General features: G+C 42.4%; 1 protein-coding gene and 1 long non-coding RNA gene across 4 annotated transcripts in view; one reads left to right on the forward strand and one right to left on the reverse strand.

Moving 5' to 3' along the window:
- Positions 1-4,249: 4,249 nt before the first annotated feature.
- On the reverse strand, positions 4,250-5,994 carry LOC106698420. Its single transcript, XR_001349749.2, has 2 exons — positions 5,612-5,994; positions 4,250-4,929 (listed from the first exon to the last, which is right to left on the reverse strand). It is a non-coding gene; the product is annotated as an uncharacterized LOC106698420 (long non-coding RNA).
- PANK2 (pantothenate kinase 2) overlaps positions 5,957-20,910 on the forward strand; it is a 38,324-nt gene continuing 23,370 nt past the window's right edge. The window contains exon 1 of one of the 3 annotated variants that reach the window (XM_006096421.3): positions 5,957-6,554. In XM_006096421.3, the coding sequence (XP_006096483.1) occupies positions 6,296-6,554 (259 nt within the window). In that variant the 5' untranslated portion in view covers positions 5,957-6,295. Of the gene's footprint in view, positions 6,664-20,910 lie in introns of all 3 variants that reach the window. The other 2 variants (XM_023760294.1, XM_023760295.1) reach the window with 2 other exon arrangements.

Consider the following 20,910-nt stretch of genomic DNA (forward strand, 5'->3'; position numbering starts at 1 on the left):
TGGCCTGGCTATCTTTTCCCCCCCAAAGCTCCCCAAGTGATTACCATATGCAACCTGGGATGCAAACTGTCCCAGAAGTCTACTTGTTTTGAGGAATTCTTCCACCATCACTAACCTACTGATTACCCAGCTGGCTCCTAGGCAGGAGTTGATTGCCATCAAGTGACAGCTAATTTAGAGCAACCCGGTGCCATATTACACCCTGCTCCAATGACCTTATCTGGAGTTAGTTCTACTTTCACAGATGATGGCCCACTGTGTGCTGTCACGTATCTATTAGGCTGGGGAAGAATATACAAAAAATAAAACAGCTTCTTCTTTCAAGGTGTTTATTACCCATCTGCTTTTCTCCTTGAGGTAAGCCCCAGAAACAGTAAGAAGAATAGAGAGTGCTGGTTTATGGGCTGAAAGCACCCTTTTATTTTTCTGAGAGACAGAGATAGGAATCAGATAGTAATCAAAATACCATATTTTTAAACTTCTGAATATGGTTTTAGGCAGATGGCTGAGTGCTCAAGTCTTGAATTTGATAGTCTTCTCAGTGGTTCTGGATACTTCAGGCCTCCCCCGATTCCCACAGGGGGGGCCTCTTACCAGGTGACAGCTAGCAGACCAGACAACACACACTCCACAAGCCCCTCCCCGACAACCACAGGGAAGGGAGTTAGGGCCCCGCAAAACATGCCCAGTTCCTTCTCAAATTTATCAACCGTATAATACATTCCCCCTCCTATGGTGAGGGAAGTTTCCTTACTTTGCACCACACAGGCAGCTGCCTCCTTTGGCACGCGCAGCGTCAGCCCCACTGCCTTATGATAGCTGTGCACAAAGCAGGAACTCAATGGCTCTTTAGGTTTGTCAGGTTGATTTGTTAGCTTTCCAGAACCCTAGCTGCTCTAACTTTTGCAGTGTCCAGGAGAGTTAGGCCTCTATGCAAACCTTATCCTTCAGTATTGGTAGGTGTTTTGGAGAGATTTTTATTTAAAAAAAAATTTATTTTTATTGATTTTAGAGAGGGAGGGAGGGAGAGAAAAACGTCAATGTGAGAAATACATTATCAGTTGCCAACATATTTACTAGTAACCCAACCTGGATGGAACTGCAACCTAGGTATGTGCCCTGATCAGGAATTAAACAGGTGATCTTCCAGTGCATGGGACGATGCTCCAACCGAGCCACACTGGCCAGGACCCATGTATTTATTTTTACAAATTATTAGATTTGTTCGGAGTTTACGGTTAAGATCTCACTTATTTGAGCCTTTTTTAAAAAAGTTATTGATTTTAGAGAGAGAAAGGAAGGGGAGAGAAACATCGATTTGTTGTTTCACTTACTTATGCATTCATTGGTTGATTCTTATATGTGCCTTGACTGGGATGGAACCCACAACTTTGGCATATCAGGATGATACTCTAACCAACTGAACTACCAAGCCATTTGAACTTTTTAATTTCAAATTTAAGGTATTTCAGACAGGGACAATTTTGACTTTTCTTTGATTCAGACACTCAACCAAAAATATTCATTAAAGCCCTAGCCGGTTTGGCTCAGTGGAAAGAGTGTTGGCCTGCGGACCAAAGGGTCCTGGGTTTGATTCCGGTCAAGGGCATGTACCTCGGTTGCAGGATCCTCCCCAGCCTGGATCCTGGTTAAGGTAACCAATCAATGTATTTCTCTCACATCGATATTTCTCCCTGTCTTTTCCTCTCTTTTCCACTCTAAGAAATCGATGGGAAAATATCCTTGGGTGAGGATTAAAATAAGTAAATACATTAAGAACACTGTGCGAGGCCTTCTGGGCACAGTGACAAACCAGTGATACAGGGTCCTTGCCTCATGGAATTGCAGTCTAGAGGAGAGATGGGCAAATGAGAGGGAAGAATCAAGTTACACAGGGCAATAGCAACGGTAATACTATTAAGAGAACTAAGGAAAGAGGAACTGTTTAAAGGAAAAGAGGACAAACCTGTTTTCAGAAAGCCGATGCTTTTACAAAATGTTTATTTGGGAGTGAAATATTAGCTCTCAAGCTTTCAAAATGGAAAGAATTATCATCTTCATTGCTGTTAATATAACAGAGATGCAAGTGATTTTTATACCGAGATGAATTTTGCGCAGTATCTGAGGAACAAATTCTGTGAAAAAAGGGTTCCATGGTCAATTACATTTGGAAGATAGCTACATACCTGTTTCCTCTTGGAGATTCAACATGCTCTTCAGCATATTAAAAGCTTTAAAACACTGCTCTAGCCCTAGCTGGTTTGGCTTAGTGGATAGAGCCTTGGCCTGCAGCCTGAAGGGTCCCGGGTTTGATTCCGATCAAGGGCACATGCCCTGATTGCTGGCTTGATCCCCAGTAGGGACAGTGCAGGAGGCAGCCAATCAATGATTCTCATCATTGATGTTTCTCTCTCTCCCTTCCTCTCTGAAATCAATAAAAATACACTAAAAAAAAATTGCTCTAAACTTTATCTCATATCTCCCAAGCTTATTTGAGCACACACTGCTTTTCTAACAATTATTAAAGTGCAAAACTACTAGTGGTTACCTAGTAATAGTATTCAAGTCCGGGATATTTAGTCAAAGATAGGCTTTGTTCTTGAAAACTAAGAGAAAATTTCAGTCCTTTCAATACTTGGGAAGGAATAGCATTTTCCATATCTAGGAAACTCTTCGGTCTAAACTCATTGTTATTTCATCTTGAATTTTCTTTCTTTGTTCTTCTGAGAAAAGTTGAGCCTTATTTGTGAAAGCAGGCAATAGTACTTTTATATTGCCTGTGAGCTCTGGTGAGGCCATCACAAAGCCACATGCTAGTTACACACACACACACCACCATCTCTACCCTTCTTCAGAAGTGAACTCTGGGATCAGGGGCCAGGTATTGGAAGAATGTTTAGAGGCTTGAGAACTTCATATTCTTCATTTCTTTGCCCTTTGGGAGACACAGTAGGCAAGGTTTTCCCAAATTCCCACCAATACACTCAGGAAAAAAAGGCCTTGTGTTTGAAAGGGGCCTGAGCTACACCCTTCATTTTCCTGGCACCAGTGGAACCCAATGAAAGAATCTGGTTAGTTCCTTTGAAGCACAATGCTTACCATGACCCTAGTGCTTCTTATTTTGGTTGTACACCAGAAAATTAGCTTCTCCCCAAGGGTAAATAATTGAGAGAAGTGATAAAGAACTTAATAATAACGCTCTCCTTGAAAAATAAACTATTATGCTTGGCCGGTGTGCTCAGTGGTCGAACGTTGACCCATGCACCAAGAGGATTCCTGGTCAGGGCACATGCCCAGGTTTTGGGCTTGATCCAGTATGTGGAGGAGGCAGCCGATCAATGCTTCTTATTGATGCTTCTATCTCTCTCTCCTCCTCCCTTCCTCTCTTTAAAAATCAATGAAAACATATTAAAAAAACTATTATAATAACCACAGAAAAGGAAACCTCTTAATTGCTACTTTCATTTAGAGGCTATGAAAACACACACACACACACACACACACACACACACACACACAAAACACCTAAACTTAGTCATGGGTTTACTTTGCTCCAAGGCAAATCTTCAATTTCTCTTGTAAAAAAGTTTTATTTAAGCATAATACACATACAAGAAAACTGTACAAATCAAGTGAACATCTTAATGAAATACTACAAAGCGAACATACCCACGTAACTACCCCCATACCAAAGAAACTGAACATTACCAACGTCTATAAACTTACCTGCTATCCTCTCATCAGTTCTCTCCCCTTTCCCCAAGAGCAACCATTATCCTGACTTCGAATATCATTTATTGATTTTTATTTTTTAAATATATTTTTATTGATTTCAGAGAGGGATAGAAACATTAATGATGAGAATCATTGCAATATCATTTATGAATATTGACCTTCATGTAGATGGAATCATATAGGATACATTCTTTTTTTTTAAAAAATATATTTTATTGATTTTTTTACAGAGAGGAAGGGAGAGAGATAGAGAGTAAGAAACATCGATGAGAGAGAAACATTGATCATGATTTCAGAGAGGAAGGAAGAGGGAGAGATAGAAACATCAATGATGAGAGAGAATCATTGATTGGGTGCCTCTTGCATGTTCCACACTGGGGATTGTACCCGAAACCTGGGCATGTGCCCTGACCAGGAATCGAACCATGACCTCCTAGTTCATAGGTCAATGCTCAACCACTAAGCAAAACTGGCCGGGCTTAAAAAACTAAAAAAACACACACAAAACAATTGATTTGAGAGAAAGAAATGATCGATTTCACTTATTCATGCATTCATTGGTTGCTTCCTGTATGTGCTCTAAACCAGGGATCAATTTGCATTTTTGATTTAGGGTTATATACATCTTGCCTAACTGCAAGTAGTATATGCTTCATTTGTTATTTTGGATAAACTTTAATGATAGCCACAGATTGTCAGCAAGTTCACAGATACATTAGAGAGTGAAGACACACATATGTATTTAAGAGGAGCAAAAGCCTTCCAGTGATGTATTGGACTTTCACTGAATCCATGCCTTCTTTTGATTATTATAAGGCAGAGTAGCTATCTTCTCAGAATTCTGTCTGGTTTCTGTCATTTTTAAAATCCTGTGTACCTCTGGGTAAACTGCCTCATCATCCAAATGCTGCTGGGAGGAATAAATGAGATGTAAAAGGCACTCTGTAACCGGTAATAAAACATATTTTCAGGTGTGGTTTTGAAATTCATCTTGACAGCCTCAGATGATGATGATTCTTTGATTCCCTCAGGATGATCTATGGGAGCTCACAGACTTGGATAGAAGCTTCCTCAGGTCAGGAGGCCCATATGTGTACTTTTTGTAGTGGTGGGGGGGTGGGGGGGGAGGAGGCAGAAAGATTGGCACTGCTGGGCACTGAGACTTGGAAGAGTAGTTACAGTTGTTCTTGGTTCCTGCAGATGAGAGAGAATCATTGATTGGGTGCCTCTTGCATGCTCCACACTGGGGATTGAACCCAAAACCTGGGCTTCCTGCAGGAACTGGAATTTCCAGAGTTAGGAAACTGGGGTTCCAGAGTTATTCCTACAGTGAGGGGAGCAAGTTTGCAGTGAACATGGTAATTCTACTCAACCGGCAAGAGAAAAGCTCATCTTCCTGGTTCAGTCGGCTACTAGCAGTCATTACGGGGAAATAAGGGCTATCAACCAAGGGCCATTAAAATCCCCCAGGGGAGGTACTTAGGAAATAATTAGCAAACGAGATAACCCCATGGTCCTGTAACTGACGGAATGAGGGAATGCCTTGAAAGTTGGGGGAGGGATGGGGGCAGGATCCTAACAGGCTTGTGTAACCTCTGGGAGAGGGGGTGCTGGAAGGGCCTTTGGTGGACGTGAGAGGTCGGGATCTCAGGACTGGAGGTGACCATGTTCTCGCCCCCAAAAGTGAAGGCAATTAAGATGTTAAAAAAGCACCCTCTTCCCCCCAGGCTCCAAGGCGGCCCCCAAATCTTTCTATGTCCCCTAGGGCACTACACAGAAAGGGGGGACCAGACTCTCCTTAAAAAAAGACAGCCATACTTCCCGGGTCCCACGTTCTCTCCACTACAGGAGAATGGCGAAGGATCTATAAACCCACCTCTTTCTTCCAGTTGTCATAGAGACCAACCCCAGTCCTATCATTCCTTCTGGTCCCGGGAACATTTCTCCAGCGCAGGCGGAATGAAGGGGGTTTAGCCCGAACACGCCAGTGGCGGTGCCGGGGGAGGGTGGTAGTGAGAAACGGCGCAGAGGGGCTGGAGTCCTCCCTACACGGCAGCGGAGGGACCAGGCGAGGGACAAAGGCTCAAGCCAGCCGCAGTTGCAGCCCTTCCGTCCGCCAACAGACGCTGCGGGGCACGGCCTGGCGTGGGAGCGCGCGGCGGCATCCCGGGAGAATTCTGGGTTCCCGGGGCGCCGACCTCTCCGCCCAGGGTGGGGGCCACTCCACCCACGCGTCCATAGGGCGGCGCCGCCATCGCTCCCCTGTCAGCCCCACCGCCTTTTCCTCCTCCGCCGATCCCGGATCCCCTCCCCCGCTCCCTGCACCGCCCCCCGCCCCGTCCTGAGAGTCTTTCATTGGACGAACTTGCAGTCAATCCGCCTCGAGCCAGGGAGCCGATTGGACACGAGGCCTGCGGGCTGCCCCCAGCCCGCTGGGATTGGCTTGCTGCGCGTTGTCGCAACGGAAGAGGCGGCCGGTCGAGGGTGCGCCTCTGCTCCGGCTGGACTCGCCGAGGAGGCAGCGAGGGGCTGGCTTGGGCGGCAGCAGCGGCTGCTGCGGATGGGAGCGGGCCGGCTGCGTGCGCCCATGGAGCGCCACGGCAGGGCCGCCGCTCCCTCCGCCTCGTCGACCCGGGAACCGGCGCCCGAGGAGCCAGATGGGCGGGGGCAGGAGCCGCTGCGGCGCCGGGCGAACAGCACGTCGGTCCCCGCGGCCGGGACCTCGGCGGAGGGAGCCAGGCGGGACCGGCACGGCTCCTACAGCGGCGCTACCTCGGCCTCCCGCCAGCGCGTGGAAAGCCTGAGGAAGAAGCGGCCGCGTAAGTGCCGGGCGGGGCGCCCTCGCGGCTCGCCCTGCCCCCTTCCGGCACGGCCGCCGTTTTTCCCGCGCGGTCGCGGGGGGACAGTGCCCCCGCACGGTGGTCCCAGGTTGGTGCGTGGGCAGAGGGCGGGTTGGAGGCCTGGGGCCCCCACACACGCCGGGGCTTCGGGGTTCGGCCCTCGGGCGCGGTACCTGCTGGTCGGCGTGGAGGGCTCCTTCCCAGACCCCTCCTCCCTCTTAGCTCCTCGGGCGTTCTTGCACCGCGAGTCGCAGGATTTCATCTTGGAGAAGGCTTCTTCTGACTCGTCTCCATTCCCTCCTCCCCCCAAATCCTTTGAATCCCCCATGTCTGTCTTCTGTGGATTTTCAAAGAGCTGCTCTCCAAGACGTTACATCTTTTTTTTGTCTGGAAATTTCGGGCTTCATGGAACATGCTTAATTGACCCTTGAGTTGCTGCAAGGCTAAGACTGGATTCCGTGTTCTGTGCACTAAGCTTTGGCTGTACCCTCCCCCTCCCCGTGAGAATTCGGGTCATCTTTCACCCAGTTACCTCCTCTTTATTCTTTACATCTATTTGCCGGTATTCACAGTTCAGGACTGGAGCATTCTGGGCATTAAGGCTTTTTTTGTTTGTTTGTTTTGAGGGATTCTAATCTTTCTGAAGCTCGCCCCGGGAGTTGGCACACGCTCTTCCCAGAGAATCGTTTTCTCCATTTTGTTATTAGTTTATTTTCCCCGTGTTCAGATCTAGCCCAAATATTTCCTCCCCATTATACGTCTTCAGTTCAGGCCGTCTGTCTAGCGCCATTGATGCAGTTGAAAGTATCCTCTGTCCTGATACTCTAATATGAGCATTACAGTATAGTAGCATTTTACATACGGTTAGACTTTTTTCTTCCTGTTGTAGCCAAATTCCTATGTCAGGAAATCAGCTTGTTTTAAATGCAGATTATGAGAGTGAAAGTGGCAGGATGAGTGAGTTTTAGTTTTTTTTTTTTGGATAGTCTTGTACCTTGGTCCAGCCACCCAGTTGCTTTACTTTCAACTTAACGGATTTGGATGATTAAATGTAGCCCTATTTTGCCATGAAGAGTTTGGGGAGTTTTCAGTTATATTGTCTTTTCCTGTCCTCTTAAAGAGATGTGGAAAGCATCTGCTCTCAACCTATACCATTTTTAGAGCCAATTTACCTGGTTTGTGTTTTACTTGAGGAGCACCTGATTTTTAAGCAGTGCAAAACATTCGATCCTTAATGGTTTTGTGAATCATTGGATATGGATGCAAATTCCAGAGATTCAGCAAATAAGAATCACAGCCTTATAGCTAGCTGTCTGTGGCCATTGGCCACAGGGATTCTAAATAAGTATTTTTTGAGTGTTGCATGGGTCAGGCTCTCTAAAAACTTTATTTTTTAATTAAAAAATTTTCAGACACTTCTGAGAGATTTAATAACTCAGTAGTCCTTACAACTCTGAGGTAGGTGGTAGTATTCCATTTTACAGATGAGAAAACTGGGGCCCATTTACCTGGTGTCAAATGGCTAGTGAACAGAACTCTAAACTCAGGTATTTTAGCTTCATAGCATCTCTTGACTGCCATGATCTACAGTTTGTTCATGTTCTAATAGATATTTCTTCATTACTCTTAAGAGCAAGCATAATCATGATCTTTTGTGTTCAAGGTTTTCTTACTTGAGGTGAAAATTTCTAGTTATAGTGTACTTCCAAATTTTGAGCATAAAAAATGACCAGGGGAATTAAAAATGCAGATTCCTTGGGTTCAGTTTTCTTTTTTTGAATCAAAATCTGGAGAGGGTTCTAAGAAGCTCCTCCTATCATTCAGAAACAGGTGACACCAAAGACCACTCTGAAAAACAGTGGTTTCGTAGGCAGTATAGGGGGTGGGGTAGCATTATATAAGGTGGTTTTGAAACTTCTTTTAGGAACTAAGACAAATATTCATGTCGTAGGATTTATTTTTTTGTTGTCTACTGTTTGGTGCCATCAGGTAGAGACCTGCTGAAGAAATAAAGTATTGTTCTTCCTCCCATTTGCTCTTTCTGTACTGTGCCAGGATGCACCTGTTAGAGGGAGAGGCAGCGTGTCAGACTGCTGAACCCTCCAAGAATATACAGCTGATTCTGGAACAACACGGGCTTGAACTGCATGGGTCTGCTTACATGAGGATTTTTTTCAATAAATACTTGTACTGTTTTCCATCTGCAGATGCAGAGGGCTGAGTGTGTGTATTGATCTGTGCCATTTTATACAGGGGACTTGAGCATTCTCACGTTTTGGTATCTGGAGCGGGAGGTCTTGGAACCACTCCCCCTTAGATATTGTGGGACAACTAAGTTTTTGGGGAGTCAAGTTATATGGATTTTTGACTGCATGGAGGTCAGCACACCCCCCTCCCTCCCCCAGCTCCCCCATGTTCAAGAGGCAACCTTGGCCTGGCTGGTGTGGCTCAGTTGGCTGAGTGTTGTCCTGTGCACCAAAAGGTCACCAGTTTGATTCCCGGTCAGGGCACATTCGGGATGTTTAATCCCTGGTTGGGGCGCATGTGAGAGGCAACTGGTCGATGTTTCTCACATCAATGTCTTCTGTCTCTCACTTCTTTTTAGGTCTTTCTAAAATTAATAAAAACATTTTTTAAAAAGAGGCAACCTTTCTTTGTTCTTAACTTTTGATAAAATAAAGACTAAATCTGTATTTATTATTGGGAGAGTTGGGTATGAGGGGATGCCACTTTTCTTTTGAGGTTAGCAAACATTGTTCTGACGTTATTACAATAGTCTAAAGGTAGAATACTACTTGTCATTTGAAAGTAGAACGAGCTATTCATTTTATCTTAGGAGTTCTTGTGGGCTCTGGTTATAGTCATGTTCTGCCATACATGTTCCCTACAGGAGTGTGGTTCCCAAAACTGTCCTCATCCCAGACTTAACACATCACAGTCATTAGGGTGAGGCTAGGCATGTGTATGTCTAAGAAGTTCTTTATTTTATTTTTGAATAGTTGATTGTTGTTGTTTTTTTTTTTAAGAGAGAGAGGAAGGGAGCGGGAGTGAGAAACACTGATGTGAGAGTGAAACATCCATTGGCTGCCTCCTGAACACCCCCTACCTGAGATTGAGCCTGAAACCTGGGCATGTGTCCTGACCAGGAATTGAACCGGCAACCTTTTGGCACAGGACGATGTCCAACTAACTGAGCCACACTGGCCAGGGCTCTAAGGAGTTCTTTAAAAGTTTTAGATTAGGTGGAGTATGTATTTTAGAATTGAGAGAAATACCAAATAAAGATTGGTTTAAAATGATGGAAACAAAGATGCTAATGATGGTAACATAGTGCTTACTTGTTGATGTTAGAAACTACGCCAATTATTTTATAAACATCTCATTTAGGTCTCACAATTATCCTGTGAAGTAGATTTTTTTTTTTCTGATTTCCAGATAAGGAAGTAGGCTCCGTAAAATTGTCCCTTTGTCCAAGGGCATGCAGTGAGTTAGTAAGGGAGATGTATTTTGGTTCTAGGTGTCTGAATTCAGACCCAGTATTCTTGACTTACCCCGTTTTGGAATGTGATTTAATCCAGAGCAGTGGTCTGATATGAAATCACTCAGAGGTTTAAAGAAACTCTCAACATGCACCTTTTAATTTTTCAAATTTTAATGAGGTATGATTACATACAGTAAAGTGCAATTTTGACAAATGTATATACTCATGTAATAGGAGAACATTTTAATCAAAGGCCCCAGATATGCAGGAGATGTGAGAACCCGGGATCATCCCATCCATAGCAGTTGGGATGAGCTGGCTCTTTCAAGGTGACTCCCAAGCAGGTTGTAGTTGCCTGGGAGATCTTTTGGACTTAACTGATTTTGGGCTCATCCCAATTATAGAATATCCTTAACCTCCATTAGTTTAGAAAATAAAGCTTTTGTTTGTAGCTTGATAATTTTAAACTAGAAAATGGATTGCTTTTCCTTGGCTTTGGGAGAGCGTCAGTGTTGGCAGAATGGAACTGGTGCTGGGTCCTGGGGAGACTGCCCTTCATCAGATGCAGTGTTCCGTTTTCAGTTGGGGAATTAGGAAGGGCTGCCCAATAGAAGCTAGGGAAAAGGTTGAATATGTTGCTTTGTAGCCCATTTTTGAGAGACAAATGGGAGAGGATGCCTTTTGGCTTACTAACTTTAAATGAAATCGAAGTAAACATGACCCCTCTTTTGGATATATAACATATATAAAACATTAACTAGGTCCTAAAAATAGTCCCATTATGCAGCTGTATAAAATAAAATGATACATTTTGTTATTTAAGGGACCTTATGTATGAATCATGTATTTAGATAATACGATAATACAGTTATTCAGTGTTGGCATCCCAAACTTCTGTTTATCTGGGGGAACCATAAGCAAGAAGAGATGTATGCTATTAAAAGTAATTGCTTAGCCCTGGCTGGTTTTGCTCAGTGGTTAGATCATGGGCTCTCGGACTGAAGGGTCTTTGGTTCGATTCTGGTCAAGGGCACGTACCTGGGTTGTTGGCTCAATCCCTGCCCCAGTGGGGCACCTGCAACCAATCGATGTGTCTGTCTCACACCCATGTTTCTCTCTGTCTCTCCTCCTCCCTTCCAGCCACTAAAAATCAATGGAGAAAATATCCTTGGAAGAGGATTAACAACAACAAAAAGGACTTGCTTAAAAACATTTTGAAAGGAAGACAAGGAACAAGATAGTAGACTGTAGGCTGTTGGAGAGGAACTTATCAAGTAGTAGAAAGAATGACTATCTTAGCCCTAACCGGTTTGGCTCAGTGGATAGAGCGTCGGCCTGCAGACTGAAGGGTCCCGGGTCCGATTTCGGTCAAGGGCATGTACCTGGGTTGCGGGCTCATCCCCAGTAGGGGGTGTGCAAGAGGCAGCTGATCGATGTTTTTCTCTCATCGCTGTTTCTAACTCTATCCCTCTCCCTTCCTCTCTGTAAAAAATCAATAACATATACTTAAAAAAAAAGCTACTTGTGATTTTAATTAAAAGAAAAATAAAAAAAAGAATGACTATCTTAACTTGTCATTTAAAAGATCAATGATGTTCCTTGGGCTTAAGTTTATTTATAACTTAGCATTTTTTAGGTTCATAACTTGGGAAATCTTTTTGTTCAGGTACTTTTCTTTCTCAATTTATGTCAGTGAGAATGACTAGGAAGTGAAAATCCCCTTTTTAAAATAATGGCCTAAGTTTTGCTGTCTAAAAGGGAAAGTAACTGCCCTGGCCGGTGTGGTGTGGCACAGTTGGTTGAGCGTCCTCCCCTGTAACAAAAGGTCTCTGGTTAGATTCCTGATTGGGGCACATGCCTGGGTTTCTGGCTCAATCCCCAGTTACGGGCATATAGGAGGCAGCCAATTGATGTTTTTCTATCTTTCTCTCCCTCTCCCTCTCTCACTAAAAAAAAAAAAAAAAAATCAATTAAAAAACATTTAAAAGTGAAAGTCATCTTGCAGTTTTTAGTTGTCTATATTAGGTTTTGTGTGTCTATATTTTCTGAATGTAAAGTTTAGTATTGAGCCTGCTGATTTTATAGCATTGTATTTTCTAAGTATCTAGCCCCTGAGTTAAAACTATTTTGTGAATAAGAATAATTGTTATATCTTTTTTATTAATTAATTTTATTGACTTAGAAAGGGAGAAAGAGAGAGACAGACAGACATCAGTGTGAGAGAGATACATCATTCGGTTGTCTCCTGTACGTGCCCTGACCAGGGATTGAACCTAGTTATGTGTCCTGACTGGGAATCGAACCTGTGACCTTCTGGTGTACGGGACGACCCTCCAAACAACTGAGCCATACTGGCCAGGACAAAATACAGTTCTTTGTTTTTTAATTTATTGATTTTAGAGAGAAAATAGATTTGTTATTTCACCTATTTATGCATTCATTGGTTGATTCTTTTTTAAAAAAAATATATATTTTATTGATTTTTTTACAGAAAGGGATAGAGAGTTAGAAACATCGATGGGAGAGAAACATCGATCAGCTACTTCCTGCACACCTCCTATTGGGGATGTGCCCGCAACCAAGGTACATGCCCTTGACCGGAATCGAACCTGGGACCTTCTAGTCTACAGGCCGATGCTCTATCCACTGAGCCAAACCAGTTAGGGCAATTGGTTGATTCTTGTACATGCCCTGACTAGGGATCGAACCTGCAAACAATTCTCTAACCAACTGAGCTACCTGGCCAAGGGCCTAAGATAATATCTTTCAATGTGAGGACAAGGATTGCTGTGTAGACCAGCCTAGGGTTTGCGTTTACAATATCTTCACCACATGTTGGAGAATTAAGAATATTTTTATAGATCATATGTTTCCCATTGGAAAGCATAGCAGTTGTTGGGACCTATTATGAGAGGCATTGTACTAAAGATGGTTTTACATAAATAATCTGTGAGGGATAGTTTAAATTCTTTCTAGAAATGTGTCCTGTGTCAAGTATACATTGTCTAGACTGAGTATTTTGGAGGTCTTAATATCAAGAGGTCTTAATATGCAAAGGGCTGCAAACAGACTAAAATATCAGTGAAAATTAATGGAAGGACTCACTAATTAATTAGATATAATAGGTGTTCTCTTGATGAGATATCAGGAATGTGATGGTATGGCAAGAATTGCTTTGACTTTTCCATTCAGGAGCACATATTATTTTGAATAAGTATTCATTATATATAGTATATGTGGTAGTCTCACAGTGAATGATAGGAATCTAAGCCCCTTTAGATAGGCTAGATGCCTATAAATAACAGAATTGTATGGCCTGAGACAATTCTCTTAGCCATTTTCAGAGAGTATATGTCTAGTTGACCTCCCATGCCTCTCAGTGCCTTAGTTCTTGGATTAGAAAAAGGCTTTGATCAGTAGTTCAGAGAAAAATCCAGAAACCATTAAAGGCTATATACCAAGGAGATGAACTGAGTACTCTCTTTGCTTCTATTTTTTCCTTATATGTTGTTAATTTTTATTTAAAGTATGTGAGTTTTATTAAACTGCTTTTTAATTTTATTTTCTTATTAACCCAAGAATATGTATTCTGTGCTCTTAAGTTGGTACAGTTACCTTTGAAAAGATAGTTGTTAAAGGATTTAGGAAATCTTGGTTTTGAGTCCCACCTCTATCTATCCTTGACTGTGACCTTGGGCTCTTTTGCACTGTATTTATTTATTTATTAAAAAATATTTTTATTGATTTCAGAACCTAAGGGAGAGGGAGAGAGAGATAGAAACATCAATGATAAGAGAGAATCATTGTTGGCTGCCTCCTGCACGCGCCCTGCTGGGGATAAAGCCAGGCATGTGCCCTGACTGGGAATTCAACTGTGACCTCCTTGTTCATAGGTCAACGCTCAAATCACTGAACAACGCTGTCTGGGCTTGCACTTTAGGTCTTAAGCTATAAAGTGGGATGATTATAGTACTTAACTTGATAGTCATTGTAAACATTAAATGAGTTTATGTAATAAAGTCCTAATAGTGTTTGGCTGTTAATAGATGATTACTTAATAGCTATGTATTAATGTTTCATTAATCTAAGGAAACAGGCAGGAATAAGGCTTCATTTGCTTTAGGCGTTAGAAAATCTTCCATTGGTTTTGGATACATGTCCAAACCTTCAGATTCCAGTCCTGTTGATGTGAATGTTTGTTGGTGGAGTGCTGTGCCTCTTTCCTATCCATTAGGTTGGCATTATCCTAAAGTTGGTGGTCAAAGAATAGCACTACTAGTAGGAAAATGGGAATTTGAAACTTCTTGCTTCAGTTACAGTCAAACTTCAGTTCTGGAAGTCTCCGATCTCTCGATCAGTTTGGTTCTCGAGCAAGTTTCACTGAAAAAATATTCGTTGTGGAACAAAACTTCAGTTTTAGACCTGACAACCCTTTCATGCCGATACCTCACCAGGACAAAAAGCATCTCAGGCAACAAAGGAGAGAATGCGTTTGTTGCTGGTGAAACCATTAGCACAATTTAAAAACATACAGAGACCATCAAGAGTGCTAATGTTGCTAAGGGTGTGAAAGTGCTCACAAGACAACAGTCACAGGCAATTGAACAGGTAGAAAAATTGTTGATTTGGATAAACAAAAAGCAGCCTGTGACAGCATTTCGGAGGCAGTGATATATGAAAAATTCTTTAAGGCTAGTAGGGGGTGGTTTGATCAATTTAAAAAAAGTATTTGTTTATAGATTACTAGAGACCTGCTGCACAAAGATTCGTGCAAGAATGGGCCTTCCTTCCCCTGGCTGCCGGCACCGCCTTCGCTCTGGCCCAGAGCCGCCTTTCTGCCTTTGTTCTGGCCTGGAGCCGCCTTTCCGCCTTCCCATGCTGCCACTGGCCCGGAGCGGCTGGGGTGGTGTGGAAAGCCTGTGTCGTCGCGATGGCGACGCAGGCATCCCGCCCCACCTCGAGCCACTCGGTGCCTGTGTATGCAAATCAACCCGCCATCTTTGTTGGGTTTATTTGCCTACTCACCCCTGATTGGCTGTTGGGTGTCGCAAAGGTATGGTCAATTTGCATCTTTCTCTTTTATTAGTGTAGATAAACAGTACATTCGACTTGTACTGTATATAAAAACGGTTAAAAAGGAATCATTTGGGGGTCTAGAATGGATTAATTCAATTTACATTATTTTTAGTGGGAAAAAAATGATTTGGTTTTCTAACAAATAACTTTTCAAACAGCCTTCCGGAATAAATTAAGTTCAAGAACTGAGGTTTCTTTTTTCTTTTTTTAAATTCATTTTTATTGATGTCAGAGAGGAAGGGAGAGGGAGAGGGAGAGAGAGAGAAAAAAAACATCAATGATGAGAGATAATCATTGATAGACTGCTTCCTTCATGCCCCACACTGGGGATCAAGCCTGCAACCCAGGCATGTGCTCCGACCGGGAATCGAACCGTGACCTCCTGGTTCATAGGGCGACGGTCAACCACTGAGCCACGCCGGCTGGGCACTGTTGCCTTTTTAAGAGTGAGAAAACTTTTTGTTCTGCTGGGTGCCAGGGACTTTGTGTGATTCTTGCCAGGTTGAGTTAGTCTTGTTACTGGGAATAGAATTTCTGTTGGTATAAAAAAAATTCAGGACTCTCCCTAGGATTGAGTTAGAATGGTTGCTGAGGAGTCAACCACAGTGTTCTCTTTAGAATTTCACTGACACAATTATTAGATTAATTTGGGGAAAATTGAATGATTAATAATGTTTAATTTTCCTTCCTGGAACAGGATACATCTTCTCACTGCTATGTCTTACAGCACACTATTTTAATAGCTATCATATATATTTAGTATTAAATTTATTTCTAAACATTTTATGACTTTTGTTGTGCATGACATTTTTATGTCATTTTCTTGCGTTTTTTCTTATAGGGGAAAAGCTATTGGTATTTGTTTTTTGGTAATATACTAAAATTTTTTTTATTCTGTTGGTTTGATTTTCTTAATTTTTTTCTTTTGGAATATATTGAGAAATCATGCTTTTTCTCCTTTAATTTATTAATGTAAGCAAGCCTCATTAATTGAATCTCTAATGTGAAAACTATCCTTGCATTCCTGAGAAGAATCTCTTTTGGCTGTGGTTGTGTTACTCCTATTGCATAACTCGATTCTATCCTATATAATAAAAGCCTAATATGCTAAGTGTCTGGTCGTCCAGTCAGCCATTCAACCAATCAAAGCGTAATATGCTAATGATATGCTAAGGCCTCTCAACCACTCGCTATGATGTGCACTGACCACCATGGGGCAGATGCTTCGGCCGGTAGGTTAGCTTGCTTCTGGGGTCTGGCTGATCGGGACTGAGCGAGATGGGCCGGACACGCTTTGGAGCCCTCCCGTGGTCTCTCTCTGGCTGGCAACCTCCCTCCCCAGCCCTGATCGTGCACCGGTGGGGTCCCTCAGCCTGGCCTGTGCCCTCTTGCAGTCCGGGCTGAGGGGACCCCTCTCCCCCCAATGCATGAATTTCGTGCACCAGGCCTCTATTTGTTTAATAATTTCATGCTTTTGCATTTGTGTTGTGTGTGTGATACTTTTACAGTTTCGATATAAGGTATGACTTAGGAATTTTTCTAGGTTTTTGTGTGTGTATGTGTGTGCGCCCCAGAAGCTCCTAAAGTTTTTCATGGAAACCATTAGGGCCTGGTGATTTTTTATTGTTTTGTTTGGGAGTTATATCTTAGCAGTGCTTTTCTGTCCACTTTATTTTAAGCCACATTTTGTACTCTGTTTTTTTTTCTAGCTAATCCCCTGTTTCAGTTTACATTTTAAACTTACTGTTCTAAAGTTGTATATAAACTTATTTGGATAGTCTGTTATGTATTCTTTCTTCTTTTTTTAAAAAAATATTTTGTATTGATTTCAGAGAGGAAGGGAGAGGGAAACATAGAAACATCAATGATGAGAATCATTGATCGGCTGCCTCCTGCATGCCCCCCCTATCTACTGGGGATCAAGCCTGCAACCTGGGCATGTGCCTTGACCGGAATCGAACCCGGGAACCTTCAGTCCGCAGGCTGACGTTCTATCCACTGAGCCAAACCAACTAGGGTTAATCTTTTTTTAAATTTTAAAAGGAAAAGCTATATCTTCTCTTTTTTTCTTGGTATATTTATCATAAAGTTGTCTGTTTTGATGGCTGTTTGAAAGCTTGATTTTATTGATCAATCCTTGTATGGCTTTGTTCATGGTGAAGATATTTTTTCTAATCTCATTTACACCTTGCTTTTATCTTTACTACTGTTTATTTTGGCTCTGTTTAGTCTGCTTATTCTTTTTCTAGCATTTCAAATTGTATGCGACATTTCCTTTTATTCAGGCTTTTCTTGTTTTTGAATACATTTAATACACATTTAAGGCTAGAAGTTTCCCTTTGAGTATCACCTTGGGTATATCATATTGTTTTTTGATATAGAGTGATCTCATTGTTATTCATTTTAAAATGTCATGTGTTTTGATTTCCTCTTTAATCTCAGAGTTAATAATAGTGGATTTTAAAATTTGTAGGTGGATACATTTCTTTGTCTGTTGGATTAATTTCTAATTTTGAGGTATTGTGGAAAGTAAATGTGGTTTGTTTTTGTTCTTTAGAATTTGAGGTTCTTAGTGCAGTTAACTTTTGTCAATGGTTTATGGGTATTTGAAAGGAAAGTATCTTTGGTTTTTTGATACAGAGTTATATTTGTGTTTAATAAATCATATCACCATATTAGCTGTGATAGTTAAATCCTCTGTACAGCTTTATTTGTTTATGTGTGCAAATTTCTGAGACTTGTGTCATTCTCACACTGATTTTTTGATTTGTCTATTTCTTCTTGTTTTTAATAGATATATTTTTAAAATTTTATTTTTATTGATTTTCAGAGAGCAAGGGAGAGGGAGAGAGAGACTGAAACATCAATGATGAGAGAGAATCATTGATCGGCTGCCTCCTGCACACCCCACACTGGGGATCAAGCCCGTAACCAGGGAATGTGCCCTTGACTGGAATCGAACCCAGACCCTTCAGTCCGCAGGCCGACACTTTATCCATTGAGAGAAACCAGCTAGGGCACCCTTGTTTTTTTGAAGTATGGTAGGATCATATTAATTAATTTTTTATACAATGACATAATTCCTTGTTGTCCCTTCAGTGCTTTTTGTTTGAATTCTGTTTAGTCTCCTAGTATTTTATTTGTTTCTGTTAACATTTGCTTGATACAGTGGAGTAGCATTGTCCAAGCATTGTCCAAGCATTTGGCTTATCCAAATTCAACTATATAAATGCGGCAGACCAATTAAATAAATGGTGCCAGCGATTTCTACCCACTGATTTAATTAATGAATATGTATCCTATATAATAAAGAGGTAATATGCAAATTAACCCTCACACCCTCACAAAGATGGCTGCCTACAATCAGGCCGGCAGCGGGGTTAGTGAGGGACAACCAAATGACTGAACAAGCAGGCTGCGTGGGGTGACCAGGACGGCAGCGGGGTTAGTGAGGAATGACCAAACAACTGAACAAGCAGGCTGTGTGGGGCAACCAGGCCGGCAGGGGTGCAGTTGGGGGCGATTAGGCTGGCAGGGGGGACAGTTAGGGGCGATCAGGCCAGCAGGGGGGGCAGTTAGAGGCGACCAGTCAGGTAGGCAGGTGAGCGATTATGAGCCAGTGGTCCAGGATTGTGAGAGGGATGTCGCATTGGAGAGGGTGCAGGCTTGGCTGAGGATACCCCCACTCCCCGTGCGCGAATTTCATGCACCGGGCCTCTAGTGTATATATATATAATTCCTAGTGAACATAGGGATGAGAGTTGTGAATCTTATTCTCTTGGTAGATCACCTTTCATCTTGGAGGTGTACCTTTCATCTTGTGAGCGTAGCCCCTGTTAAATGCAGTGCTGGTCTTGGAACATAGGTTTGACTTTGACAGTACCCTGGTTTCTATATGTACTAGTAAGTCAACTACTCTGTCAGTCTTCAGTGAGGTGCTTAAGATTTTTTTTATTTATCATACTATTTTTTTAATTAAATCTTTATTGTTCAGATTATTACAGTTGTTCCTCTTTTTTCCCCCCATAGGTGCCCTCCACCCGGTTCCCACCCCACCCTCTGCCCTTACCCCCCCGCCCACTGTCCTCATCCATAGGTGTACGATTTTTTCCAGTCTCTTTCCACACCCCCACACTGCTTTCCCCCTGAGAATTGTCAGTCCACTCCCTTTCTATGCCCCTGGTTCTATTATATTCACCAGTTTATTCTGTTCATCAGATTTTTTTATTCACTTGATTTTTAGATTCATTTGTTGATAGATATGTACTTGTTGTTCATAATTTTTATCTTTACCTTTTTCTTCCTCTTCCTCTTCTTAAAGGATACCTTTCAGCATTTCATATACTATTGGTTTGGTGGTGATGAACTCCTTTAGCTTTTTCTTATCTGTGAAGCTCTTTACCTGACCTTCAATTCTGAATGATAGCCTTGCTGGGTAAAGTAATCTTGGTTGTAGGTTCTTGCTATTCATCACTTTGAATATTTCTTGCCACTCCCTTCTGGCCTGCATAGTTTCTGTTGAGAAATCAGCTGACAATCATATGGGTACTCCCTTGTAGGTAACTAACTGTTTTTCTCTTGCTGCTTTTAAGATTCTCTCTTTGTCTTTTGCTCTTGGCATTTTAATTATGATGTGTCTTGGTGTGGTCCTCTTTGGATTCCTTTTGTTTGGGGTTCTCTGCGCTTCCTGGACTTGTAAGTTGATTTCTTTCACCAGGTAGGGGAAGTTTTCTGTCATTATTTCTTCAAATAGGTTTTCAATATCTTGCTCTCTTCTTCTGGCACCCCATAATACGGATGTTGGTACGCTTGAAGCTGTCCCAGAGGCTCCTTACACTATTTTCGTATTCTTTTTTCGTTTTGCTTTTCCGGTTGGGTGTTTTTTTGCTTCTTCATATTTCAAATCTTTGACCTGATTCTTTTTTTTTTAAATTTTTTAAAAAATATATTTTATTGAGTTTTTACAGAGAGGAAGGGAGAGAGATAGATAGATAGTTAGAAACATCGATGAGAGAGAAACATCGATCAGCTGCCTCCTGCACATCTCCCACTGGGATGTGCCCGCAACCCAGGTACATGCCCTTGACCGGAATCGATCCTGTGACCTTTCAGTCCACAGGCTGACGCTCTATCCACTGAGCCAAACCGGTTTCAGCTTGACTTGATTCTTGCGATCCTCTAGTCTGCTGTTGGGAGTCTGTATAATATTCTTTATTTCAGTCAGTGTATGCTTAATTTCTAGTTGGTCCTTTTTCATATCCTCGAGGGTCTCACTAGATTTAACAAGGGTCTCACTAAATTTATCGGCGGTTTCTAGAAAATTCTTGAAAAACCTTATAACCGTGGTTTTATATCCAGTAGTTTGCCTTCCTCCATTTCTGTCATTTGTGACCTGCTTCTTTTGTCTCCTCGTTTTGGCTGCTTTCCTGTGTTGATAGAGTGGCTTTCTGTGCTAGGTGTCCTATAGGGCCCAGGCTCAGCCTCCCCAATTACCTGAGGTGGACACTCTTGGTGCACCCCTTTGTGGGCTATGTGCACAGTCTTGTTGTAGTTAAGCCTTGATTGTTGTAGGTATCACTAGGAATTGACCTCCAGGCCAATTGTCTGTGAGAATCAGCTGTGTCTACTGTCGAGAACTTCTGTGCTGGAGCCACCCTTATGGAGCAAGACTTGCTTCAGTGGGGCTTTGGTGCTCACTGAGTCTGCCCCCAGAGTGTGTCCCTTATGGATCTGAGGAGTTGTAATCTGGATGGTCCCACTCTGACCACTGGGTACACT

Source organism: Myotis lucifugus, unplaced genomic scaffold (genome assembly GCF_000147115.1).
Source record: "Myotis lucifugus unplaced genomic scaffold, Myoluc2.0 scaffold_178, whole genome shotgun sequence".
Classification (NCBI taxonomy): Eukaryota; Metazoa; Chordata; class Mammalia; order Chiroptera; family Vespertilionidae; genus Myotis; species Myotis lucifugus.